Here is a 26,789-nt window from a genome sequence, read left to right as displayed (position 1 = left end):
AGCTGAAAGAAAATGTATTAACATACCTCAAACATAAAACTGAAATGTGTTAGTCTGTGATTTCACTATTCATCTGAAGCAAAAAATAAAAGAAGAGAAAGTGTTCCTATAGAAACAAGGTTGGGAAGCAATAATCTTCAGATTAATTTAAGTTAAATGAAATGGAAATGGCTGATAACTAAAAGAGTATTTCACTCTGGTGTTCTCTAAGAAAAAGACTATTTAAGGCAATTAAAGATAAAAGTTCTGTATTAAAAAGCATTCCCATAAGAGGCAGAAGTGTTTTGGGTACTAGAAGCACAGAATATTAATAAATCCCCAGGCCTAATGGTATTTTACCAATTGTATGCAAGGAAACAACATACGGTATGTAATGCAGAAGCCATTGATGAAATGATTTCAACAGCTGCACAAAACCAGGGTAATATCCAGGGAGTGGAGAATTTCTAATGTAATATCCATCCAAGATTTGTTAAAATAATTTTGCTAAGTAATTACAGACCACTACGTCTGACTGCTATAATATGTAGGATTAAGGAAACAATTGTTAGAACTCAACTACTGTAGATGATCAATATTGAAACGATATCTTAGGAAACAACCAACATGGTTCTCGAAAAGGTAAATCTTGCCTGGTAAACCTGTTATGAGTTCTTTGAACAAGAAATAAACGTAATGGATACACACAGGAAATATGCAATGGTGTATTAAGATTTTCTGAAGGCTTTTCATAAAGTTTCTCATAAAAAGCTAAATTCTCAGATTGCAGGTAGTAGGTATTCAGGGAAATGCAAATGTCTGGATTAAAAATTAGTTATTAAATAAAAAACAAAGGGTACAGATAAGAAGCAAATATTCAAATTGGAGAGATGTAATTAGTGGAGTACCACAGGGATCTGTACTAGGACTACTGCTCTTCCCAATTTTTATCAATGATCTTGATTCTGATATGGTTTATGAACCAGTCAAATTTGCAGATTATACCAAATTAGGAGGAACAGCAAATACTCTAGAAGAAGCAAATTAAATTCACGAAGATTTTGATAAAATTCAAGACTGGGCAAACACCTGGCAGATGAAATTTATTGTAGACAAATGCAAGGTATTGCATGCTGGTAGTAAAAACGGACTGTAAATACATTGTAAATTCATACATTATGAAAAATACTTGGGTGTTGAAGTTGGGACATAATTAACATCTTCTACACAATGTGGGGAAGCAGTTAAAAAGGCAAATGTTAGGATATACAGTACTGTATAGTTAGAGGTGTAGAATTAAAATCAAGGTATGTTAATTTAAAATTGTATGACACTAGTAAGGCTCCATTGAGAATATTATATACCACTTTGGTTACCTTGTTATAAAAAGATATTGCTGCTTTAGAAATAGAGAAAGGTCCTACATTGACAACTAGCAATGACCTACACTGGATCTGAAGCTTTTCAGTCTCAAATACAGAAGATTACAACGAGTTAATCAATCAGTTACAACAAGTTTAACTTTAATCTTCTGTTTAGGTTTTCGAGTTACAAGTTTTCAAAGTCTTCAAAGGCATCAACAAACTCAATCCAGTAGGTTTAGTGAGAATGGACAATTAAACACAAACCAGGGGACACAAGTGGAAACTCTGCTGAAGTGCATTGAAAACAAGGGACGAGGAATATCTTTACACAAAGGGTTGTGGGAGTATTGAACAAGCTACCCAGCCATGTCCTTGTAGCCAATATCTCGATTTCTTTCAAGTGATGGCTGGATGAGATCCTTGGATCAATTACATGTAGCTACTAACTACTGAACAGGATAGATGGACAAAATCACCTCCCCTCATTTGTAACCTTTCTTATGGTTTTATTATTGGTTGGATACGAGTTAAGCATTCAAATGCCCTCAAATATGTTTCTCTATGCAACTAGGAAATGGGAGGTGCTGTGACACCAACCATGAACATTACATTGTAACTGAATCCCATCTGAGCTTTTTAATAATTAGAAGTTGGCTACTCATCCATGTAGAGTAGGGTGAGCCATGCAATTAAACTGTTGATGCTCAGAAATCCAATTACACAGATCAGTCTATCTTGACTGGAGACCTACTGAATAATAGAGTGAAACATTCATATTTGCTTCATTTGCCATCATAAAACCTGAGATTTTATTTTGAGAGGATGCCGGGCAGCCACATCTCCACGTATACTTTTTATTTGTATACTAGTATTTTTGTTCACTTATTTTATTTATTCTCTGAATCATATTCATTTATTTTAACGCCACCTGCTAAAAACTGCTACAGCTATCTGCTACAGTTGGTTGACCAGAATCAGTCTTTTCACTGCTACTTTATTGCAAGACTCAGCCTGTCTCCCCACTTGTACAGTACATTGCATTTAGTGCTGTTAGCCCTTGGTTGGCAGGCTGGCCATTTTGGGATCCCACAGCTACAGTCTGCTGACTCAGATCTCTGTTTACCTCACTGTCTGTGTGCTATGTGCTGGTTGGAACCACTGTCACACCTGATCCTGTTTCCACTACTGCCTCCTACAAACCTCTGTAATGGAGTGATTAAACCTGGCAAGATGATTATGCAGTCTACAGTACATCCTCACTTTTTTGACCCTTCTCTGCTTTGATTTGTCACTGAAGACTGTCCCCACTCTGCTTTTAGGGCAGAGCATCTATATTGTTTTGCTTTTCCTTGGTACTGTATGTGTACATGCCCAAACATGAGAAAAGGTCAGATGGTGGACCATGCAATCTGCATGTTGGTGACCTGCATACCTTTGAACTGGGTATTTCAGGTACTTTAACCATCTGTTTTGACCTAGAGCTTCCAGTGTCCACTTACAAATTGTAAAATTATGAAAAGTTTCATAATATTAAGCCAATTATGAAGTTTTAGCCTTCCAATTATATTTATTATTCATTAATTTGGCTATTTTTAGTTGTCTTGTTAGTGGGGCTCAACCAATTGGTAGTGAATGCTTCATTAGAGTTTTATAGTTAGACCCTTGGTGGCATTGTGATTGCTCAGCGCTGGAAAAGAGAGAGAAACATCATACATGTATCGTTCACCTTAGTACAGCAACTAATTTCACTCCATGAAATCTCATGGGCGTAATCTTGAATGCAGAAGGAGGGACACTATCTGTCCATTTACTTGTCTTCTAGCAACATCAAAAAACCTTCAAGTGATACACTGACTGCTGCAAGGTCAATGTTTTTTTTTTTTTGGAAGCTAATAGAAAAAATCCTACAATCCTTTTGTTCCACAATTCATCATCCCTTAAATCCATTTAGGACCAGTTCTTCACTCTAAAATCGATAACATCAGAATTCAGGTTTTAGCTTGTAATTTCTCTTGTGAGCACCATTTGTGTATTTTCAAATTTAGTGGCTCTCACTTTGTAGACTTTCTCACAGTCTGTCTTCAACAGATATCTGAAAGAATCACAGAAAAATGAAACCCAACAGATGATTTAAGGATCTTGTTCCCACTGTTTGTTTTGAATGGTTAAAATTTAGTAACACTGTCACACATATCAACAATGAATCTTTAAGATCTGAAACTAAAGGACCATAAAAACTTCAGTAATTATTCCTCTGTTAAAAAGCAGAACCTAGACTCTAGCCTACTACAGTAGGTATCATTGACCAATTTTAACTATTGCAAAGTTTCAACAAGAAACTCTATATGCAAAAAAGATGTATGAACTACTTCAGTCTGAGCTCAGTCTGATGCATAGTACTGGAACAGATCTTGTTAGTGATCACTGACAATTGAATGTTGACTGCTGACCATTTTTATAACCTCTTGTCCTGCTACACATCAGTGCTGCCTTTGATATTGCTAAATCTTACTGAGTTAGAGGGGATTGGTGATAGTATTGACACAGATTATCACTGTTTAAATCTGCTACAAAATAATGTATTCAAATTATGCAAAATTGTACACATCTGGTGTCCTGCAGGACTCTGTTCTTGGTCCCATACTTTTTTGTATTTATACAATAACAGTGCGTCTGATGTATATAGGTATTTTTAGCTTTCATTTTTAGGCAAATGAAACTCACATTTCCATTTGCCTGAAACCTGAGTAGTCATCACACAGCTTAGTTTGGGTCTTAAATTGACTATTGATGTGGTTGAAATCAGTTCAAGTCTCAGATCAGGTGTCTTGCTATTAATTGTCCTTGCATTTGAAGCTGATGTTGTATTAAAAGACATTAGAATACAGTATATAACATTTATAATTAATAAAGAACAGTAAATCCAGACAAGACATTTAGCACTAGCATTTTAATAGAAACTGTATTAAACCAGATTGTAGTCTTCAATCTGAACAACTAAATAGGATGTGAACTGGCCATAAGATTAAAGGTAGATAATCAGTTTCATTTGCATTGCCAATATACACTTAAAATCTTCTGAGGTAAAAACTTCAAACCTGAAAAATGTTTTCAGCAGATGGTTATGACCATTTAAATACATTATGAACTAGTGAAGCAAAAATTCACTTGCTTACAAATCAAAGAAAACAGGTGTGGCTTTCTCAGCGAAACAATAGTTCTTTCTCTACCTCAGTTTCCTCTAGGCAACAGTAAAGATAACCATCTCAATGGATTGGAAGTGACAAGAAACAGCTTATCCATCCTCTATCCAACCTGTCCAGTTAACTTTATTTTTAACTGCAGTGCAAGATAAGGATAGTGTATTCCTCCTGAAGGCTTATGCACTAAATGAATGACCCCTTTCAACTAGAACTTACAAGCCAGGACCCTGCTTTTACGTCTCAACCGAAGGATGGCGCCTGTTTACAGTATAGTGTCCCCGTCACTATACTGGGGCATTAGGACCCACACAGACGCAGGGTGAGTGCCCCCTGCTGGCCCCACTAACACCTCTTTAGTTTTTCCCAGGAGGTCTCCCATCCAGGTACTGACCAGGCTCACACCTGCTTAGCTTCAGTGGGTTGCCAGTTGTGAGTTGCAGGGTGATATGGCTGCTTTCAAGTATAACAAACTAAGTCAAACACCCGGCCTTCATCAAAGATTTATAGTGTCTAGTGCAGTAATGCAGATGTAAACACATGATAGCAGGTGTCTAACATTTCACAGGAGTGTCATAAGAGATCAATTAAATTTATGTATGCACCAGTCTTCAGACTGCACTGTTGCAAAATCATTTTATCTTTAACCCATTAAACATCTGTGACCAATTATGAGATCCAACCACGCTGCATTTCCTTAATTTATCTGTTTGGTGATGGATTAATTTCTTTAAGTTAGCCATGAAAAGGAAAATAAAAGTATCTCCATACTGTAAAAATATATGGGTGTATCACAGAATCCCATTAGATGAATGTAAAAGGTCAGGGTGTGCATTGCCTTAAACACTACAGCAGTTGGCTGTGAGAAACAAGCACTTGAGTGTAGAGTGTAGTAACAGTGAAAACAGCATGGGCCTGTATCCTGACTACCAGGTGGCACAACATTAGAAAATTATTATCCTACCAATAAAACTATAGGCAGCAATGTGGATTGGTGGGTTTTACTCTGGAGAGGTACAGTAACTGAAAGGTTGCAGGTTCAAATTCCCAGCTGGTGCTGTACTACTGCAAGTAGAACCGAATACACACAGCAAAACAAAACATTAATCTTTTCTGTTTAATGGTATTAATGAGTGCTTTTGTTCTGCATTTTTAGTATGACCTCTTCTTAGATTTAAGAATCTAAAATATTATATCTGTGAGGTTACTGTCACTTTGTTGAACAAACTTAATGGTGTCAGGTCATACTTAATCTTATACAGGTACTGTACCTGCACTCTGGACAACCAAGGGCAATGGACATACTGTATAAACAATCAAGACAAGATCATTTTGTAAAGGTTTAGGTTTGATTTCTTAAGTGTTTTTTTGCAAACCAGCTTGTCCAGAAATATTTTTTTTGAAGAAAATTGAATTGATTTTACTACAAGAGCATGTTTTTGTATCATTGGATGTCAATTCACTTTTAGCCTTTAATTTTTTGTCTAGATATCTCAATCAGAAATAATCAAGAAATAAAAGAAGCCTTTGCAGGAAATTAACTGATATTCCGCTTGCAGTCACCTTTCCTTCTGTTGCAGGAATGTTGTTTAAGAGTATCAAGGTGTTTTGATAGAGAACACACTGCGGTCTATAGTACTAATCACAATACTGCTGGGTATACACTCATCTCACAACTCACCCTGAAATAATTTAGCTAGACCTTTCCTAAGGGATGTTTTTTCAAACAAAAAGAAGGAAAAGATCACTCTAAACACCATTGTAACCACAAATCTGCCTGTCTCCAACATAAGCACATTTTATCCTTATACTATAAATCACAGAAACTATATTTTTTTTCATTTTGAAATATTTATGTGCACAGAAGTGATGGGTGTCATGCTGAAAGGACACAAAGTGGATGAATAAATACAGTATGTCTTTCTTAGGAGTACTGCATTACTATGTATCTCCAAAGGTATAGTTATAAAATATAAATTGCTGGTGTGCAAGGGAAGCAGTCTATTCAAGCAGTCTATTATGCCAGTAAATAAACAACAGCCTTGATAAATACTTAAAATCCTTAAAATATGTTGTTCTTAAATTTAACAGAAGATTCACGTATCTACTATCGGCAGTGAAAAGAGCACGTACAGTAGCTTAAACAAGAAAAACAAAGGGCATCTCATGTTGTAATTTAAACCTTATCAAATGTTTTTTCTTCTTCAAACTAAAATGCATATACTGTATAAAGGCGAGGCCGTTTGGAAATTCCTCTCAGCTGGTATTCATCCCATTTTTGTATCTACAACTGCCAAAATTCCTGTATGCAAAACATTAGAAACTAAAGGAAGATGATGAGCTATAGTACTGTAAGCTTAAAGCCCACTAGACAACATTCACACCTGAAGAAGGCTCCACGGCCGAAACATTGTGTTCTCTTTCTTCTTTTTTCAGCATGGAATAAACCTACTACTTGTTCCTTTGCAACATTCAAGATGGACTGACTTTGCTGCTGACAGACAACGTTCTATCTTGGTGGATGTTTGGGAGTAACTGTTAGAACTGATCTGGCTGCATTACGAAAAAGAAAGTTTCAGCCTGTACCCGCTGATGTTAATCTTTCAATTTATGCTTTACCAAAATCAAGGGCTGAATTTTAATTGGGAGCCCCCAACATAGTTTTAATTTAAGTTTTTTGAAAAATTCTGCCGACTTTGTGCCTGGCTTGGTGGCGTGGCATGAATGACGTTCAACCATGAAAGCACTCAAGATTAGTTTTGCTAGATTCCGATATCACGTTGGATTTGAATGTTTGAACAATGAATTATTCATCTTCGAATCATTCTTCTCTTTTTGACTTAAGAGCCCAGCAGGATCTGAGTGGAAGCTGCACCCTACAGTCAATGTATGATCACATCTCATTCCAATTTGGCTAAAGCTGCTATTAATATACATTTTTATTTCAGAGGAGTTCTGGAACCATTACAAGTGTCGTGTATATTTCCTTGTTAAATGCAGTCATCATGTGAGGAAAACACAGAATACACAGCAAGTGAGCTTTAAAAAAAGTCAGATTAAGGTTCAATAAATGAACACCACAGGACTTACAAATCAGGGACCCAAAATCACACCTTTGAAATGCATTTCAAGGAATGGTGGTAGTCAAAATTTCTGGTTTGATATGCTCTTTGCATACCTATTACAGCAGATTCTGTGATTGACTCAGTTCCCTGTGCAATAATATTTCCCTGTTGTATCTGAAACCTGCTTGGAATATTTAAAACAAAGCCATCTCTTTACACTGCATCCAGCCTGAACATAGAACATGAAAAAGGGTAAACAATTCCCATATCTACAGTAATTACTATGTAAAGTGCTGAAAAGAAATCAGTAATATAAAATGACAAATACTGTAGCTTACAGTGCTCTGTGCTTCAAGAATGATGAGAACCACTGCACTTAAATGTAAATGACTGAATATTGCTGTGGTGAAACTACTGATGTGCCACTGAACATTAATGAGATTGAAACTTTGACCACTGCAATAAAGTGCTGCTTGTTGTAGTTTAAATATGGTCGTCTACGCCTTTTTCTAAACTTCTGAAACCTACTGTAGCTATTAAAATGTGAAGACTGTTTGGGAAGTGACAGTACAGTATTTCCAAAACCAATCAATGATTTCTTTGGATTACGTTTTGGTTACAGAGACAGCATCTTGTGCACGTTCTTGTCTAAAAAAGCTTTAATTACACAACTCTAGTACTATTGTCCAATATTAAGAAAGAGAATCCAAGGAAATTGTTCTGCCTGATATTAATGTGGGGGCTTCAATGACTCAATATATATTTAACACTAGACCTGGGTAAACTGCATCTGCACCACCAAATTATCTGAAAATCCCAGTACACAAATAAGTGCTACCCACGACAGTACAGGGTATTGGTTATAACACAGTAATATTGTGGCACCCATTGCATACATAATTGCCTACATAATACAGTAGGCCACAAATCCTGCTGACAAACAGCATGAAATCTTTCTCTGCTGAAATGAAATAGGTGGTGGTTGGCAGAGTGAGAAGAAAAATCTAGCAGTGTTGTGCAAAGATACACACAACAGAGTCGACAGAGACAAAGTGAGAGATTCTCATACAAATGTTGACTCCAAGGTGGGCGGTTGAAAGAAAAGCACTGGGCTAAAGACATTTAATCTGCAGTGCTTATGTTAATTTTGCTTATAATAACCTGTTTATCAATGGAAATCATGAGCCCTTAACAATTTCTGCATTACATTTGAATGAATTTTAACTTTAAACCCAGAGCCTGGAAAGATCCCATGCATGCACTGGCATGGCACTCTTTCCACAGAAGTGTACTGTACCTGTCATTTAATGTTAGCAAATCACAACAATTCAATCACAAATCATTACCAGTTATGTATACTGTAAATGTTTTTTATTTTTTATGATTTACAGTTCCTTTATAAACAAGTAAATATTTAACATGTTCTGTTGTTCTGTTTTATGCTATAAGATGTTATGTATTTGAAGAATTATAAAGTGCAATAGTTCAAATTTTATAGACCAATTCTATAAAGATATTTATAACACCACTTACACAACATACGTAATGTACAAGACTAAGTTAAAGACTATAAAAAAGTTATAAAATTAATAAGTATAATAATATGTTATGACTATATACTGTAATAAGTTATAAAAATATTATTTCATCTTATACTCAGTTTATTCATGTTATGCTCCTGTGTTATAAGATGGTAATACTTTAGTATTTTATAATAATGTTCAATATATCCAAATCAAATAAGAAACAATAACAATTTTCACAAAAAAAGTCCTCCAGGTCAGGAGCCTCCAAAATTATCTATACCCTTGCTGGACTGTAACTAATAATAAATGTATCAAAGCAAATACATGTGCACAGCAAGGTTTTTCAACATTAAAATGGGATTAAATGTATGAAAATGTATGGTGCATATATGAATAGTGCAACTGCAATAAAATAATTAAACATGCATCTAAACACAAATGACCCGTACAAATGCTGAAGTTTATAGAACCTTCTGGAAGTCAACTTGAATGCCAGTGGATATTAAAATAGGCTGAAGACAGAACTGAAACAATCAGTGCCACTTTGTCAGAGACTGTGTGAGTAGTGTCTTAAAATCTACAATGAATCTACAATGATTAAGGCTATACAAACCCATAAAGACACTGCAGTTTCAACTGTGGCACCCATCACCAAGAAGGTTAGGATTAAGGGGACACCTACTTCTTCACTAGCAAGATGACATAAGGAGGTTTTGACCCAAATGTTTAGTAAGAAGTGGTGTGGAAAAGAAGAGACAAGAGACCATACAGCAACTAAAGGACTGCCAAGACAGATGTGACCACATGACGTGACTGGAAGAAACACAAATTAAGTTTTTTAACTCTCTTACCAGGATTGGGATAGAAACGTAAACATTGAAGAAAAAGGATATCATCCCTCCTGTAATCAATGGATGTATATTCTTTAGGAATTGTTTTATTATCTTAATTAAAAACTGAGAAACAAATATACAGTACTGTACATTACAAGGTTTACCTACACATTTTAGCTAAAACCTGGTGCCTTCTACCATAGATCTTCACAATACATTGTACAACAATACAAAGAATGCAATAAACTCAATGACCAAAGAGCATAAAAACATGATAAGAGCTGAAGAAAGCATCCTGGAGGAACTGGAGAGGTTTTGCATGCTGGAGTGGTCAAATATCCCTCATGAGTAGTTTAAGAGCCCATTTAAAGTGTATAGGAAGTACCGCCTTGAGGTTACTGTAGCCATAGGCAGGTGAACAAAGCATACATTGCCAGGGAATTAATAAATCTGAAAAAGACATATTTAGAAATACTGTATGCAATCTTTCCACAGACATTCTATTTAGACAGACAAGTGAAAGTCATTTTTGTTTTTATCATAAAATACTGAATGAACACTTAGTATTACATGCTTAATCAATATTTGGTTACAGGTATAAATACTGTACATGTATTGGCTTCTGTACAGCAGTCAAACAAACCTGAAGTAGAAAAAAGCACTCCTCATTTCTTTCTTATTGCCACTTAAAACCAATCATACTTGAAAGGAAAGAACATACAGTACAGTATGCAAAATATTAACTTACTGCATTAAACATTATATTAATCAGAGGTACATACGTCTTTGATCAGCATAGTAATGTAGGTTTTAACTGGTCTCCTCTATGAAATGAAGGGTGAATAACTTATAAATCCCTGATTATTGTAATAAGTTGGTGTTCACATTTTAAAACAGATAACGTACAACCTGGAGTCAGTGAATACCACCAGTCTCTCATATCCCCAGGTCATTTTAATAATTATTTTCTTTTTCAATCACCATGGAGATCACAAACCCAGGGCTGTACAGGAAATTAAATATTCATTACATTTTAAGTCCAGGTTCTTCTTCATCAGAGGAAGCTGACCAACCAAGCCAGGACAATCTAAATAGCTTCCATTAAAATATTTATAAGACTATAAAGCTGGTAATAATGATGACCTGTAAATCAAAGTTTGAGTAAAATGCTACTGCCTCTACCGCTTCAGTAAGAATACTACACTGATAGCTCATTGTTTACCTATAGATTGTGAAAGAACTGGTAATACATGTTTTAAAATGATTTGTCGAACAACACTCAGTGAAAAACAGCATTACCTGAAAGAAACAATACACCTAAAAGGTTTCATTTTAATGAGCTCTAAAATGTTTTTGAAAGATGTATCAAACAAAGGATAAAAAAGGCTTAATAAAATGTTGCATCTGTGCTCTGCTATAAGAAATCAAGCCTAAACAGAAGAGGTCCTAAAGACAAGAATTCCAATGGCAGCTTGGACACCTGTGATGCAGCAGGAGTCCCACTGCCCATTAGGCAACACATCAATAACTTTCGTCAGTGGCACGGAAACAGGATGTACTGTAGTAATCCATATTGCTCTGCGTTAAAGGAACATAAGAGTGAAAAATACATTAAAATGCAAAGCTTCAGTACAGGCTGGCACAAAATCTGCAGTACATTTACAGAAACAAAGGGCAGAAAAACAATAATATGAAGGGCACTTAATCACGGTGCATTTAAAAGAGGGAAATATCTGAAATACTAGGCGTCTGAAATCAGTATACAAGGATAACGTTTTAGCCAACAAATGAAGGCAAAAATTCTAAACGCCTTACCAATGACATTCTGAACTACTGTAGCACTAGTGTGCAATAAACATGCATGCTGTACCGTACATGAAAAACTGACTTTTTCTTTGCTGGAGGCAAAGCACCAGTACTCTGTGCTCAGGGACCCTAAAACAGACACCCAGCGAAGGGCATTCTTCCACTTTGTGATCCCTTTTGTCTTCTGGTCTAACGTAGCCCCTGCCTCAGTGCCAAGCCTTCCTATTAGCAACAACAAACAACTTTAGGCTGAGATAACTTCATTTCTTCTAAACGCACAAGAAGGAACATAAAATGGCTCAGTACGATACCTTTAGTAGCTCTCCGCAATATCTGACATCGGCATTTAAAAGAGACTGCTATCATTCTAGCTCCCGGTACAGCGTCAAGGTGCTCTCAGGGCTCGGGTCTGGTGGATGCAGTATAGGCATTTGAATTCCTCACACATATCAGGAGAAAGGTAGTCCCAATGGGGAGCAACAGACTTCAATTCCTCATGGCAATAGCAGAGATCTGGTTCAAGACACGGAGTGGAGCTTCACACATTCACCCAGGTATCCACAGCATAGAGCATCAGGGCTACCGAAGAACTAATTGTATTTTCCGACCACACACACAAGCCACAGTGGATTACCCAGGGAGAGAGAGAACTGTGAAAGGAAAGGAGCAAGCCTTCTGAGCGCAGCCGTTGCCTCACACTGTGCCGTCTGACTGGGCTTTTAAAGTTGCACGCTCCTGTGAGGGACAGCCTGCGCCTCTGCTTAGCCGAGACAAATTGCTTTCTTTTCATCAACGGCTTTTAAAAGGCAAGAAGATTCCTGGAGCCCCTAATTATGTAACCAATTCACAGCACCTACAGTAGCTCGCGAGGTGATGAGACAGACAGATCTCGAGTAAAGAGGGAAACCGCTCTTATAATGAACGCGCTGTTTTTGTTTGTTCTTTATTTAGATAAGCGACTGAGCCAAACGACAGGGGAATCATCTGAGCAGCCACACAGAGCAAACACTGCATCTCCCGTCAACCAGGATGTGATTAATCCACTTAATTTACTGTCTGCCTCTGCACTACATGATGGAAATGCTTTCTGTAAATAATTTTAAAAAATCTTTCAAAAAAAATTGTATAAGACCAGTAAAGTTTTAATGTCAATAATTTCTTCTCCATTTAACACATTTAAATTACAGTATTTCCTAAAAGAAGATGATACTAATTTATGATGATTTATTTTCCACATGAACAGACCTGAAAACTAGGGCTGATAAAAAACTTTGTATACAGAAAAAGGTGAACAGGTTTTTGAACTATTGAACTATTGAATTCATATTTTAAAAAAAGATTACCAAAATTGAACAAATTGTAATCTGTACAATTTTCAATTTCACTGCACTGCAGATGTGAGAAAATGCATTAATTCATAAACCCATTAGCCAAACACCACAGTTTATGATGCAGTTTAGGATTTACATGTGAGCTGAATTTTTTTCTGTTTTATCTTTGAAACATTCAATTGAATATCAATGGTAAAGATGCACAGAAAAATCAAATTTGATTTTTCTTCTAAGAAATGTGTCAATGAACTAGCAGATTGGAATTGGATTGGCTGGCAACAGGACAGGGTCAAATACCAGTCAGAGATTCATCCTGTTCTGGGCTAAGTGGACATAAAAGCTTGGTCAAGGTCTGACATACTGTAGGATTAGATTAAAAGATGACATCTGAAACACAACCAAGCTGGGATGAAGCAGTTCTGCTTGGGGAGGTTACTATTCCATCATGTCATCTTGTGTCTCATCAAGGTCCTCATGGACTCCTGAATGTAATTACTGGCACAGAACAAGCAATGGGGACTATAGTGAATGGTTTTTAAAAATACCCATTCATAAGGGTGTGCTGCTTAAGTGAATTAACCAATACAAATCTTTATTAGTGCAAAAACTGAAGTGGTAGTCTTAAATGTTATGTTGTATTCAGTATATAATCTGTACATGAACAAGTGATACTAATTTTTGGGCCATCAGTAGTCTAAAGGTTTGTTTTAACTGTTATCACTATACAGTACTGTATACAGTAATACAGTATAGGGCTTGTTCTGTACACTGAGTGTAATCACTCTAAATCAAACACATAAACCCAAACCTTTTTTTAAATATCTCCAAGCTGCTTTTTGCCAAGCCTTTAGACAATAAGCAGTAAAATCTGTTGTCCCAGAAGATCAAAAATCAATCCATTAAGTTAATCTCACCTGATGAATGTGCTGTCACTTTTTTTTTACAACATTCCATAAGCATATGCCGCATTTATAACCCTCTCCCTCCGGGTTATAATTTCACTTTGCCTCAGGTGTTATGCAGCTGAAAAAACTGTGAAAGCCAAGCTGTAAGTTTAATTGTATTCCCTTGGGTGACATGTGATTGTTAAGAAAACCTTTGCTGCAGAAGCAATCTAACAAAAAACATGGAAGTTTGAATTTTTATTTTTGAGACAAATCAGCTGAACAGACTCATCTTCTGTGACATTGTGCAAACCCAGTCAACACCACTGTAAGCAAATTCAGCCCAACAGGCAAGGCTTCAGTGTAAGAAGGACAAGTAGGTCAGAGGAGTAGATTCCACTAAGCATGCAGCAGCTTCTCAACATGTTCAGAGATGGCCCTCTTGTCTCACAAGTAATTCACTCTTTTCTTTTAGTTTTTCCTCCAAAACAACATTATTACAGCACTAAAGAAACAGCAGCTTATAATGAGCTACTGCCCTCCACAAACTAGAACAAGGTGTCTGGAAAATTGCTCAAAACAAGTATTGCAACACACAACAAACTGCACAGAAAAAAGTATTTATTATGACTCAAGCACTCACACACACAAGACTATGGACACTCTCCTGTGTGTCCCTTCTCACCAACAGTATGATGGCTAGTACACTTCAAAGGCAGACAAAGTACCATTTCTGAACACCTAGAAAGAACACAGAGCAACCTAATCAATTCCAGACATAATCTCTTTTCTAACTTAACTCATCCTAGAGTTACTGCAGATGCACATTGGTTTTCAATTGATATGGATTGCAATAGAAGTAATAAGCTCAGCGTGAGAATCAATTTCACACCATCCTTTATACAAGATGAATTGGATAATTGGGTCTGGGATAAGAAACATTCACTTTTGATTAAAGGGCCCATCGGTCTCTTCCCATCTTTAACATGCTGACATGTTAAAGAAAAAAGGGTCATAAATTGTCAGAACAATTGCCTAGTTCACACTTACTTTTTAATTCAACAGCAGACCAGTCAATAATTCTATGGGTAAATTAGCGGACTGTGTAATTACAGTGTGTATCCAAAGATCGGAGGTACTGACAATTCACAGATGCATTACCATCCTGGACTTGCTTAATGGGTAAAATAGCATGAGTGTATCTCCACTAGATCCAAAGAACGCCAAAGAAAAAAGACAAATTATTTTTTTCTTTATTAGCAATTGAGATATCAGCATCCTCTAGTGGATACAAGACATTAGTGCAAGAAGAGTTGAATCTTCATACCTTTTCTCAGCTACGTTAATAAAGGAATAAATCACTGTTTCCTTTATTCATTCCTCAGCATTTTATCATCCTAGAATGGCTGTCACTCACCTAATCTCTTTATACTTAAGATACAGAAGTCTTTTGGTATCTGTTCAATCCAGTTAACCTCTGGATTTGTAATTTTTTTTTTGTAGTCTTTGATGCACCTTTTTTGTAGAGAAAAAAAAAGAGAACATTAAACTCTGAAGAAGATTTAGTGAAATATCAATGTTTGACAAATACAATTGCTAACCAACCATTTCAAAGAATGGGAGTCACTCTTCCTCTTCTACTGTCCTGAATATATAAATATATAAAAGGCCAAGAAAATGTTTAGAGATCAAGAAACAAAACATTCCAAACAGTACTGTACATGCTTAAACCAAATTCAGAAAGCATATTCGAATTTGGTAAGATTATATGTTGGATACTACATTCTACAATGAAAACATAAACAAGAATACTGATATACAGTCTTATTAAACTGGTTAACTGCTTGGTTACAAGTAGATTATGTTCGCAATTTTAAAATTGTGTTTTTTCTGTAGTAATAACAGTATAACCTAATGTAAGTATAGTATAAATAAATAGAATTAAACTTACCGAAACAAATTTCACTGCATCAGCTGGCTTGTGGCTTGAATATCAGCAGTGTTTTCGTTCAAAAGTTCATATTTAATGAAATGAGATGCTGTCTGTTTTTATAGCATTGGTTTACAAACAAAGCAGAAAATTGCCCCTCCAGTTGTTTCATGTTTCTACATTACAAGTATGTGGATTCATTTAGTATTTATACCTATGAATGTACAGTATATATCATGTATGCACCATGAAACTCAAAGACAAGGCAATACAAATTAACTCTGTCCAGCACCCAAATACTTTTTCCTAGTTTCCTAGTTGAATAGATACTGTATGCTGAAGACAACATTTTTTAATTCCCCAGTGGTAAGAGGTCTAATTCATCAGCAAAATAATCACTCTCCACCCAGTTTTTCATTTCCTCAACCCATGTATCTTCGCCATTACTGAGTGATTTAAATATTATTCATACATTTCGAGTTGCGATTTGTCTGTACATAATGGAACGTTTCCCTCTGTCTTGGACGAAGATATTGGAAGGAGACGTTTTGCTAAATGAGCTGTGGGAGTAGAAATGAATCAGACACAGGAGAGATGGCTGACACAACCCTCGCATGACATACAGTATCTGCTGAAGATGGCATCTGTTTTCTAAAGGGATCGTCAACAAATTCCAAAGTGGTTCCCCTTCCAAGAACGCCATTAAACACAACCAGCAATCACTGAACCAAACTTGAACTCAGCACTTAATAAAAGAAAAAAAACAGCAGTTCTAGAGTTATTTGATATCAGTTCTTCCACCTACCCCTGTCTAAAATGACCAAGGAAACAAAAAGTATTAAGTCATTATTTTATGTACTGTAATTTAATATTAGTAGCTACTCATGGGAAACACAAACAAAAATGTACTGTAAGACATTATAATTAACTGAATGGAAGTGATGTTACTACAACATCTGCTGTGTCAGTACGCCAATTTGTCAAAGTCTCGAATTCTCCTGCAGCAGCAAGAAATCCTGCTCTTATGAGAACAGACGGGAAGTGATTTCAAAGAATAGGAATAGAAAATTTATGCCAAGTCAAAGATTAAAGATGCTGTGTACAGCATTCATTGAAAAAATGGTTCATAAGAAATCTAAAATGTGTTTTGTGTATTATCTATCAGAAATAAAGAGAGCTATAACATACTGATGCCCTGAAATGATGTGAATATGAGAACATAAGAATAAAATTCTTCTGAAATCTTTCTTTGAAGATTGAAAGATTTTTGAGAAGGAGAGGACTGTTTCTATGAAAAAAACAGGTTTAACACAATATTCTTTGATGTGATGAAACATCAAAAGCCCTGAATTGCATGAGCCACTGAAATGCCATTCTACCCTAGAAACTGCAGGCTTTCACATAGAGAAAATTAGCCTGAAATGGTGAGTTTAAGAAGCCTGGCAGGGAATAGTGCACTTTCAAGGTGAAACAGCAGATAATCCTTTGCATAACTGAGGACAAAATACAAATGTCTATTTCTCTTTTTTCTTGTTACTAAGAAATCAGAAAGGCAAATATTTTATTTGTAATTGTGATTAGAACTGAGTTCCAGGACTAAACTAAGAGAATACAGTAGGTAGATTAAAATAGTCTGTATCAATGGAGTGAATCTTATGAGAATAAACAAAATAAACAGCTTCATTTACAAACCTTTGTGCAAATCCTCCATTCAACAGATCAAAGCTATGTGATGCATTTAGTTTTAAGTTATTTGTTGAAGAGTATCTAACCACTTTAAAAAAGTTACCAGTATTAGCATTATTTCAGAGAAGCACATATGTTTCAGAGATATTGCCAGTGCTGAACAAGTTCCCAAATGGATTTGCAACAGCATGAAAGTCAGTAGTAACACGCTACACTTAAACGGGTCACATACAAGGAAAAACGCCATTCCATAAAAAAACTATACGTTTGAAAGTTGGAAGCAAATCTCTAGAAAAATTCTAAAAGTTCAAAGTACTGTACACGTGAATAATTATTTAAACACTTTTGCAGCACACTTTGCAGGAAATCCAGTAAATAAGTATATTATCAACCTCTCTGCTAAGACATCCAAATGAGAGACCGGAATGGATTAATTGCGTTTCTAGGCTCCAGTTTTTCATGAAAGCAGGTCGAGATTGGAACGTACCTTCCTCCAGGAGCTTGTGCATATCAGTCCTTCTCCAGGGGATACAGAGAGCGGGGACAAGGCAGCAGGGAGAGGGGGTCTGGGGAACCTGGAAGAACTGTGACTGCGGCTGTGGCTCCAACCCTGTCATGACACACTCACTGTGGCTCGACCCCCGAGCACGCAGGCCCAGGTTGAGGGAGGGAGGGAGGAGCAGGAGACAACAGGACTTGACAGCCACAGTGTGCTCAGCTCATTCTGAGGGATCGAAGGTATCGACACCGGCTCGGAACGCACTGGCCTGTCACTAATCAGCTGCTCGGCCACTAGGGGGCGCTGACATCCAGAAGAGCAGTCATCAGAGTCAATCAGTCGTCTGGAGACGAACAGAACCGGCAGCAGGTGAGTAAATTTTTCTATCTTTGGTGTGTAGGTTTAAGTAAGGGAATGGGAGTGAGAGCTGTATAAAAGGAATTTGAATAAATAACTGCACGGGTAATAAAGTAAACACCAGCAGAGAAATTGTCCACTAGGACACATGATCTGTTGACGAAACTGGGTGCAGCTTCAGGCAAACTTCGATTCCCTTGATGCTCATTTCCTCCTGCCTGCGCTTTGATGAAAGCAGCTGTAATTCAGTGTTAGCACCAGGGACCATTAATGCCACTGCACTAATTAAGCAATGCTGAATGGCAAATGGATATTCGAAAAATTTGTTAAACGTTCTTGCCAGGCAGTGGTGAGTCAATGATGGAAGTAAGGTATAAAAGCAATTAGATGGAGCAACACTGATTGAAATCAATTGACCCTTTGGTGAATTGGCCTGATATAAATGGTTTCGAACAAGCCTGTGGTGATCACTTGACTAGTAAGTCATGAGCACATACCAATTGATGCAGAAGACCCCACTCACACCAGGCTTAAGATTGCATTCCCATCCTGTGGAAATATGTTTTGAAATATAAGATAAGAGATAAAAGATCACTTTATTGGCCATATACAATTTCTATTAGGAATCTGTCTTTTCGCATACCCCAACTTGCTCTCCATGAGACACACAGACAGGGAGAGAAGCTTGGGGTCAGAGCGCAGGGTCTGCCATTGTATGGCACCCCTGGAGCAGTTGGGGTTAAGGGCCTTGCTCAGTGGCCAAACGGAGTAGGATTCTTCTGCCATCTGCGGGATATGAACCAGCAGCCTTGCAGCCACAGGTGCAGCCACAGGTGCAGATCCTTAGCCACAGAGCCATTGCACCACAGTATATGATATTTACAGTAAATATCATATATTTAACTATGATTAAATATATCTGATATGACTCATATCTGATATCTGAATGCAGTGATTATTTCAGATTTTATAAACATGCAAATCATTTTTACAGTTTTGCTATATGGACATGAATGATCAATCTCAGCCTTTTTTTTCCTTTTTAATTTCCACGTTTGTATTTCTCTGTCTTTTAACAAGTCATATGTTTTTCTATCGGGCCAATCCTATGAGAACCGTTGCACAGACATTGCCTCCAAATTAACCAGACATTACAGATCATATGCTGCGTAAAAACTGTTATCTACAATACATTTTGTAAAAATTGTACTTCGTAAGGTGACAAAACAGGTTAAAAATACTGTAAGTGAATTAGAATTAATTTTTGCAGAAAGGGATGGTTTTGTAAGTAAATAAAAAGGACATATTCATGGGACTCTAAAGTGTGCTGCCAAAAGTAAACATTTTTTGTTCAATTTTAAAAAGGTCTTGCTCCAGTCAATAATAATTGGACCCAAATCTGCTCCTGAAGAAAAAAAAATAATGGTCTAGCTCAGTGGAAATATACTGTACCATCATAACTGGATTCCTACATTAGCAGCTGTAAACTTTTATGCTTGCGAGTTAAGAGAAGCACAACACAGCTGATGACAAACAATATTCATCCATTTTCATCAGTTTAGATATCTAGAGTATCTGCAGAACTATAATCATCTTGTCTGCCAACAGGGAAGTAAATCTAAAGGAAGATGTGGCAGAACATTGCTCAATGACAAAGAGTACTGAAAGTTAGATTAATTACGGTGCATTGAAGGACGCTGCACTCTATGGGGCAAGCCTGAAAGGAGTGCTTTATTTTAGAAATGGGAATTTTAAATAATGTTATGCCAACATTCAATGGGTATTAGAATTAGATATGAAATGTTCTACTTTTCTAGCTCAATAAAAACTGTTTAAAGTTTCTCTAAACATAACATCCTTTGATTAAAATTCTACACTTATAATTGTATATCTTCCCCATTCCCCATTTTTATAACTTCCCAATATTCTGTAGAATATCCAACTTGAAATCCAAAAATGTCAATGTAAACACCTAAGACTTCTTTTCCATCTGTAGCCTCTTCAATATTTCCCATCTTGTTTCTATAGTTTCAACTCTTATCTACATTACAGGTCATCTGCCATCTTGAGTTTTATCTACATGTTAAATTTTACAATGTTTTCTAATCTTCTTCTTTTATCATCATCTGTAAATTGTCTAGTTAATGAACTGTAACAAAATCTAGATCATCGATATAAATTAGGGAGAGCAGTCACCTCATATAGATTGCTGTCGCACATACAAATCTGAACATTCACCCCTTATTCTGTTTTCTATCCATTTACAAGTTCTGAATCCAAACACACAAATTTTCCCCAAACCCCTACTGCCTGAACTTTGAGAACGAATCAGGATATATCATATATTCACATCCCAAATTCTCATCTGGACCTCACAGTACAGACACTGTTATTAACAGTTTGCATGCAAATTGCCTTTGAGGAAAGGCAAACAGAAAGGAGCAATAAGTATAAGATAAAATAAAAAAAAACATAAATATGTATTATTAATAGATCTCTAATTAAAAAACAAGCCCTATAGTGTATTAAGCTGCATTATGCACCATCACATACAGTCCTCTAACAGCACTTTGAAGCAACTTCTGCAGTTCTGTGGAACCAGGTAAGGTTCTCACATACAGTACTGTAAGTGGAGATAGTTGCCCAAGGTAATTGAGAGCCTACAAGTCTACTGCTGTTTTAATGGACAAGAGGGAAATGGGATCGGCTACTGATAAACAGCCCTGAGATCCCTGCTGATCTCATCACAGAGCTGTCTTTCTCAGCTCTTTGCTGTGTGAAGAAAACTAACAATAACTCCACATCATCACATATAGTATAACAGCTGTACAAGTGAGTGACAGCTTAAAACTTTTACAGAGTCTTTTCAAAATATGCAACAGCAGTCATTGCTGAATCTACTTGTGCCCCTTAGACTATGTAAAACAAAATCACGGAATACTACTGTACTGTATGTCTGAGGTGATAACAAAAGTAAATCGGTCTCCCGTCTTGCTTAAAAACCACACAGTAAGGCTTGGAGAGCATGGAGTTGTCTTCGTGATTGAAAGGTTGGTAAATGTAAAAAACAGACCGTTTTCTGCAAGACAAAGGTATTATTCGTTGAGTGTAATGTGTACATTGTGAAAACAGCTGTGATTGCTATTGTGCATGTCCCATCTAAGAGCTCTAAATGCATGATTCATTTCACAGTCTGCTCCTGCTATTATAAGTTTGTGGCAGCAGTCCAGGGTTGTATTTGAGAGAGTGTACAATTATGAAAGATAAAGGCAACTGTTTATGTGTCTAGGAAAAATGTCAGCATTAGCACCGATGTTTAACTTCATATTTCTTCAGGTCTGAGTCTACTAGCAAATGAAATCATCACACTTGAAAGTAGTATCCTTTCAATTCTTATACAGAAATGCAAAGCAAATATCTTCTTTACAGTACATCAAGCCTTTTCTGAGGATACTTAGCAGCAATATACTGCAGGAAAGGAATCTATGATTTTCGATTCTCGATTACAGACATTAGAACTACTAACTTCGGTAAAACAATTGGAGCTTTGGACATTCCAAACTAATATGAAAATGAATAAGGCTCCCAGCTAACATGTTTTTTAGTTCCACTCCCTGTCCTTGTCACTAGATGGTTGTCTTTTTCTCAAGCAATGTCATAACACTGATGCATCTCTGAAAGTAAAAAGAATGCACCTGTCAAACCTGTTATTCAAAAGGTATGACACTCCCCCCACCATCCTCTTTCCCAGTATTTTTTTACATTTTGAATTCACAGTTATTTTTTTCACACACCTTTCACCTACAGTAGCTTTGGAATTACTATTAGCCGATGATGAACAATTGTTAGTCAGTCATGAGCAATTGTTGGACAATTAATATAATAATAATAATAAACTTTATTTTATATAGCGCCTTTAAAGGTGGCTTCTCAAAGCGCTTTACAGGATGACAATAACAATAAATAAGAAGACTACAACAATAAATAAGAAAAATTTCACAAGACAGGACACAATTATAATTACAGCAATACAACAATAACAATAGAGGAGACCGTGGAAGATGGTATTAAGAAGAGCAGAGGGGTGAAGAATGGAACCAGTTAAGTAAAGGCTTTTCTGAAAAGGAGGGTTTTGAGTCTGGATTTGAAGGAGTTTAGAGAAGGTGACTCTCTAATATCCTTGGGCAAGGAGTTCCAGAGCTTGGGGGCATAGCAGGAGAAGGCCCTGTCGCCCATACAATGTAGACGGGCTTGGGGGACAGTAAGGAGGGCAGAATTTGAAGAGCGGAGGTTGCGAGGTGGGGAGTAGGGCGATAAAAGTTCAGACAGGTATTGAGGTGCCAAGCCATGTAAAGCCTTGTAGGTGAGCATGAGGATTTTAAAGTCTACGCGGAATTTGACCGGAAGCCAGTGCAAGGACTCCAGGATAGGAGTAATGTGAACACTTGCACTAGATCTGGTCAGGATTCTGGCTGCTGAATTTTGGACATACTGCAGCTTGTTCAGAGTAGATTTAGATACCCCAGGGAGCAGAGCATTGCAGTAGTCAATTCGAGAGAATACAAATATGTTGATCAGCTTTTCAGCCACAGTTAATGATAGCATAGGGCGTAGTCTTGCGATATTTCTAAGGTGAAAAAAAGATGTTTTGACAGTATGCTGTACATGTGGGTCGAATGTTAAGCCAGAATCGAATATAACCCCAAGGTTTTTCAATTTTGATTGGAGCTCAAGTACAGAGCCATCTACAGACAGGGTTACAGGACTGGCTTTGCGAAGTTGATGGGGGGTACCAATAAGCATGACTTCAGTCTTGTCACAGTTAAGATGAAGGAAGTTTTGAGTCATCCAAATTTTTATGTCAGAGATGCAATTAGATAGAATAGAGACAGCCACATCAGTGTCGGGTTTGGTATGGATGTATATTTGAGTATCGTCAGCGTAAAAATGAAAGCTGAGGCCATGTGATCTTAAAAGCTGACCAAGTGGGAACATGTAAATGCTGAAGAGCAAGGGGCCCAGTATTGAGCCCTGAGGGACACCAGACTTGACAAGACCAATTTCAGACCTGTACCCATTGAGAGAGACAAAGTGACAGCGATCAGTGAGGTAAGACTTAAACCATTTGAGGGCAGTGTCAGAGACTCCAAACACAGTCTCGAGACGAGAAAGCAAGATGTTATGGTCAACAGTGTCAAAGGCAGCACTGAGATCAAGAAGGATGAGTATGGAAAGAGAACCAGAATCAGAAGCTATTAGGAGATCGTTGGTGACTTTGACTAGGGCGGTTTCTGTGCTGTGAAGTTGACGGAAGCCAGATTGGAGGGGTTCGAAAAGGTTGTTTGTCATAAGGTGGTTATGTAACTGAAGTGTGACAGCACGTTCTAGAATTTTAGAGAGAAAGGGTAAGTTGGAGATGGGGCGAAAGTTGTTAAGATTGTCGAGAGCCATGTTAGGCTTCTTTGGCACTGGGGTAATAGCAGCAGTTTTGAGGACCGTTGGTACAATGCCGGTGCTCAAGGATTCATGTATTATATTGAGGACAATGGGACAGAGAGAAGAGAAACAGGACTGGAATAAAGTGGTGGGAATGGGATCTAAAATAGATGTGGTGGGTTTCATGCGCGTAACTAGTTTGTTTAGGGATGCTGAGTCAAGAAGAGAGAAGCTGGAGAGACGGGAACCAGAGAAGTTGGATGAGGAGGGAGGAGGTGTGGAAATTATATCCGTAGTGGAGAGAATGTGATGCCGGATGTTGTCAATCTTAGAACTAAAGAAATCTAAGAATGTGTTGCAAAGTTGTGATGAGGCAGGTAATGTGGTGGGGCAGTTTGGCTTGAGCAGTCTGTTGATGGTGGAGAAAAGATGTCTGGGATTGTTTTAAGTTCACAGGTTTGACCTAAATAAATGTCAAGAAAACTGACAGCGTTTTTTTGAAAACACACTTTGTTTGTGAACACTGTGAGTTCCACAGTGCCTACAGAACAGTATACTGTACTGCAGTATATTGGAGGGGTGGCTTGTAAGCCCTGGATATACTGTACCACAGGTGTCACTGTCATGCAGCAAAATAAGCACACACTATCCCACTCAAGCCCATCGAACTCAGGCAGCACTTGGCCAGCTGTGAAGATTCCCAGCAACAGTGAGCTTATGAAAGAGCCCAGGCATGTCCTGATAATGTCTGGACTGCTGGGCTCTCTCAGGCCAAACCAGTTCATTTTACTTGTTCAGTGACTTGGGAGCCCCCAGAGCAAACGTGCTTGGCCTCTTTCACACAGTACTGTTTTGGAAAGGATGTAATTGTTTAGATGTATTGTACAGAAAGGTTTCAGTTGAAAAGGTGTGTGCTAATTAAGTGTGTACAGGATACAAGGTTAAATGTAGCTCAGTGTGAATGACAGAATTACATTGTGCAATGTTTAGGGATGTTTACAATTAAAATTCAGGATTAAATTTCAAACACAAACCCTTGTGTTAAAAGGACTGGTTCCATTTGTCTGGCTGCAGTTCCATTTAAATTTGCTCTCCAGATCAAATTGTCTGATGCCATGGAAACTTTTCCAACCCACAAGGATCTGATTAGGTTAGGGGATGTAGGATGATAGGCACTGTTTGCACAACGAAGATGTTAAGAAGGGCTGACAGGAGTAAACCTCAAGGTAACAGCTATTGCTCTAAGTTTGCCTAAATGACTTTTTTGTTGACAGTAATTTCAATTTCTAGAATCATAAAGTACCTCAGAGTCATAAAGCAAGACACCACTGCACAATGTGCCTGCACCACGTTCTCAATCTGCCAGTCTTTTCTGTGACTGGCAGGACAGCTGACAAACATAGCCTACTCTTTTCTAAAACACTCAGCACATTTGATGACATGCTACACAGAATGATTTGAAAAGCAAAACACACCGCGAGGAAGAAAGTGCTTTCACTCTGAGGAATGAAGGAATTGAAGAAATTGCTTCTACATTTTACTGTAAATGTCTTCACACATTAGTAATATACACATGCCGATACACTCCAAATCCAATTCTATCCATCCATCTTTAAACCACTTTATCCAATACAGGGTTGTGGAGGAGCCGGATCCTATCATGACAAGCAATTGGTGGAAGGCAGGATACAGGATACGGTCCATCGATGGGCAGATACAGATACAAACATGCACACACTCACACCAGGGCCAATTTTACCTTGCGGAAAACCTGCGGAAATCAAACAAAGGAAGAACATAAAAACTCCATGCAGATAGCACCCTAGGTCTGGAACTGAACCCAAGTCCCCAGCACTGCAAGGCTGCAATGCTAACCACTTATGAATGCTTCACTATCAACCACACATGACATGTTTCAACATTAAGCCCAGGCAACATTAATGATGAGGCAAACTACCCAGCAAAGACATTTTGTCCTTTCAGGAGCTGTTCAAATAACTGCAATACTTTCATGGCTAGATAGTGCCCCTGCAATAGGGCAACTAGTGCATCTCATCAGAAGAAAATACCAAGGACATTTTGTGGTAAAGGCATCATTACTATCAAATCATTTCTTTTAACTGCAATGAATAATAAATTATTGGATGAAGCCAGCAGGGGCACCTATACAGCAGCTCACTTTGCATTTTCTCATCATAGCAATACAGGGATCTCCTGCAATTTAGTAAGAAAGAGAAATCATATCCTGCTGCATTAATTAAGATATCTGTATTATAATCATTACTTCTTGTATATTAGAAGGTGACTTATACAAAATGCTACCTTTTACACCACGTTTTTATCATCGTGGTACAATATTGCAGCCCAGTCTGTAACAACAAAAATCCAGAGAAAGTGTTGTCAATGCATCCCTCTAGTGGCAACTAAAAATAAGAGCAAAGGTTTTGTTTTAGACTACAAAGATCATCCATGGATATGGACTCAAATATGCTGACTTTCTGGTCCAGTATTACAGAAACACTCAAGCTAATGTGGTTAAGTGAATGAACCTTTGAAACAAAATTAGAAGCATAATAATAAAATGAAACTGGTATTTGACATACAGTAAGGAGTGACCTCTCCATTAAAATCCCGTAATATTATACAATGGGATAAGTGCAGTTATTGACCAAAAGTTAAAATATTTTTTCTCCCCTGATAAGTGAAATGGTATATGGCTTATTGTTTTTATGAAGCACAAAATCAAAACAGCAGTTTTAAACAGAATTTTGATTAAATGGTGCAGATGTGACAGAAGGCATTCAGCAAGGTGCCGAAAGGCAGAGCTATGATTCAGAAGCAGAGGGGCAGAAAGACAAACATAGAAGTGTGGAGGGACCAAAAACAGCTGTTG

At 37.3% G+C, this 26,789-nt stretch overlaps 1 protein-coding gene across 10 annotated transcripts in view; it reads right to left on the bottom strand.

Annotated features, from left to right (window-relative positions):
- grip1 (glutamate receptor interacting protein 1) overlaps window positions 1–26,789 on the bottom strand; it is a 309,859-nt gene that overhangs the window by 99,978 nt on the left and 183,092 nt on the right. Inside the window, exon 1 of one of the 10 annotated variants that reach the window (XM_088644626.1) lies at window positions 12,085–12,641. The exons of the other annotated variants lie outside the window; for them this stretch is intronic. Coding sequence (XP_088500752.1) covers window positions 12,085–12,139 — 55 coding nt within the window. The 5' untranslated portion in view covers window positions 12,140–12,641. Of the gene's footprint in view, window positions 1–12,084; window positions 12,642–26,789 lie in introns of those variants that run through there. 10 annotated transcript variants of the gene reach the window in all.

Source organism: Lepisosteus platostomus, chromosome 9, assembly GCF_059453375.1.
Source record: "Lepisosteus platostomus isolate fLepPlt1 chromosome 9, fLepPlt1.hap1, whole genome shotgun sequence".
NCBI classification, from domain to species: domain Eukaryota; kingdom Metazoa; phylum Chordata; class Actinopteri; order Semionotiformes; family Lepisosteidae; genus Lepisosteus; species Lepisosteus platostomus.
The sequence above is the reverse complement of the archived record's forward strand: the minus strand, read 5'-3'. Positions and strand labels throughout refer to the sequence as shown.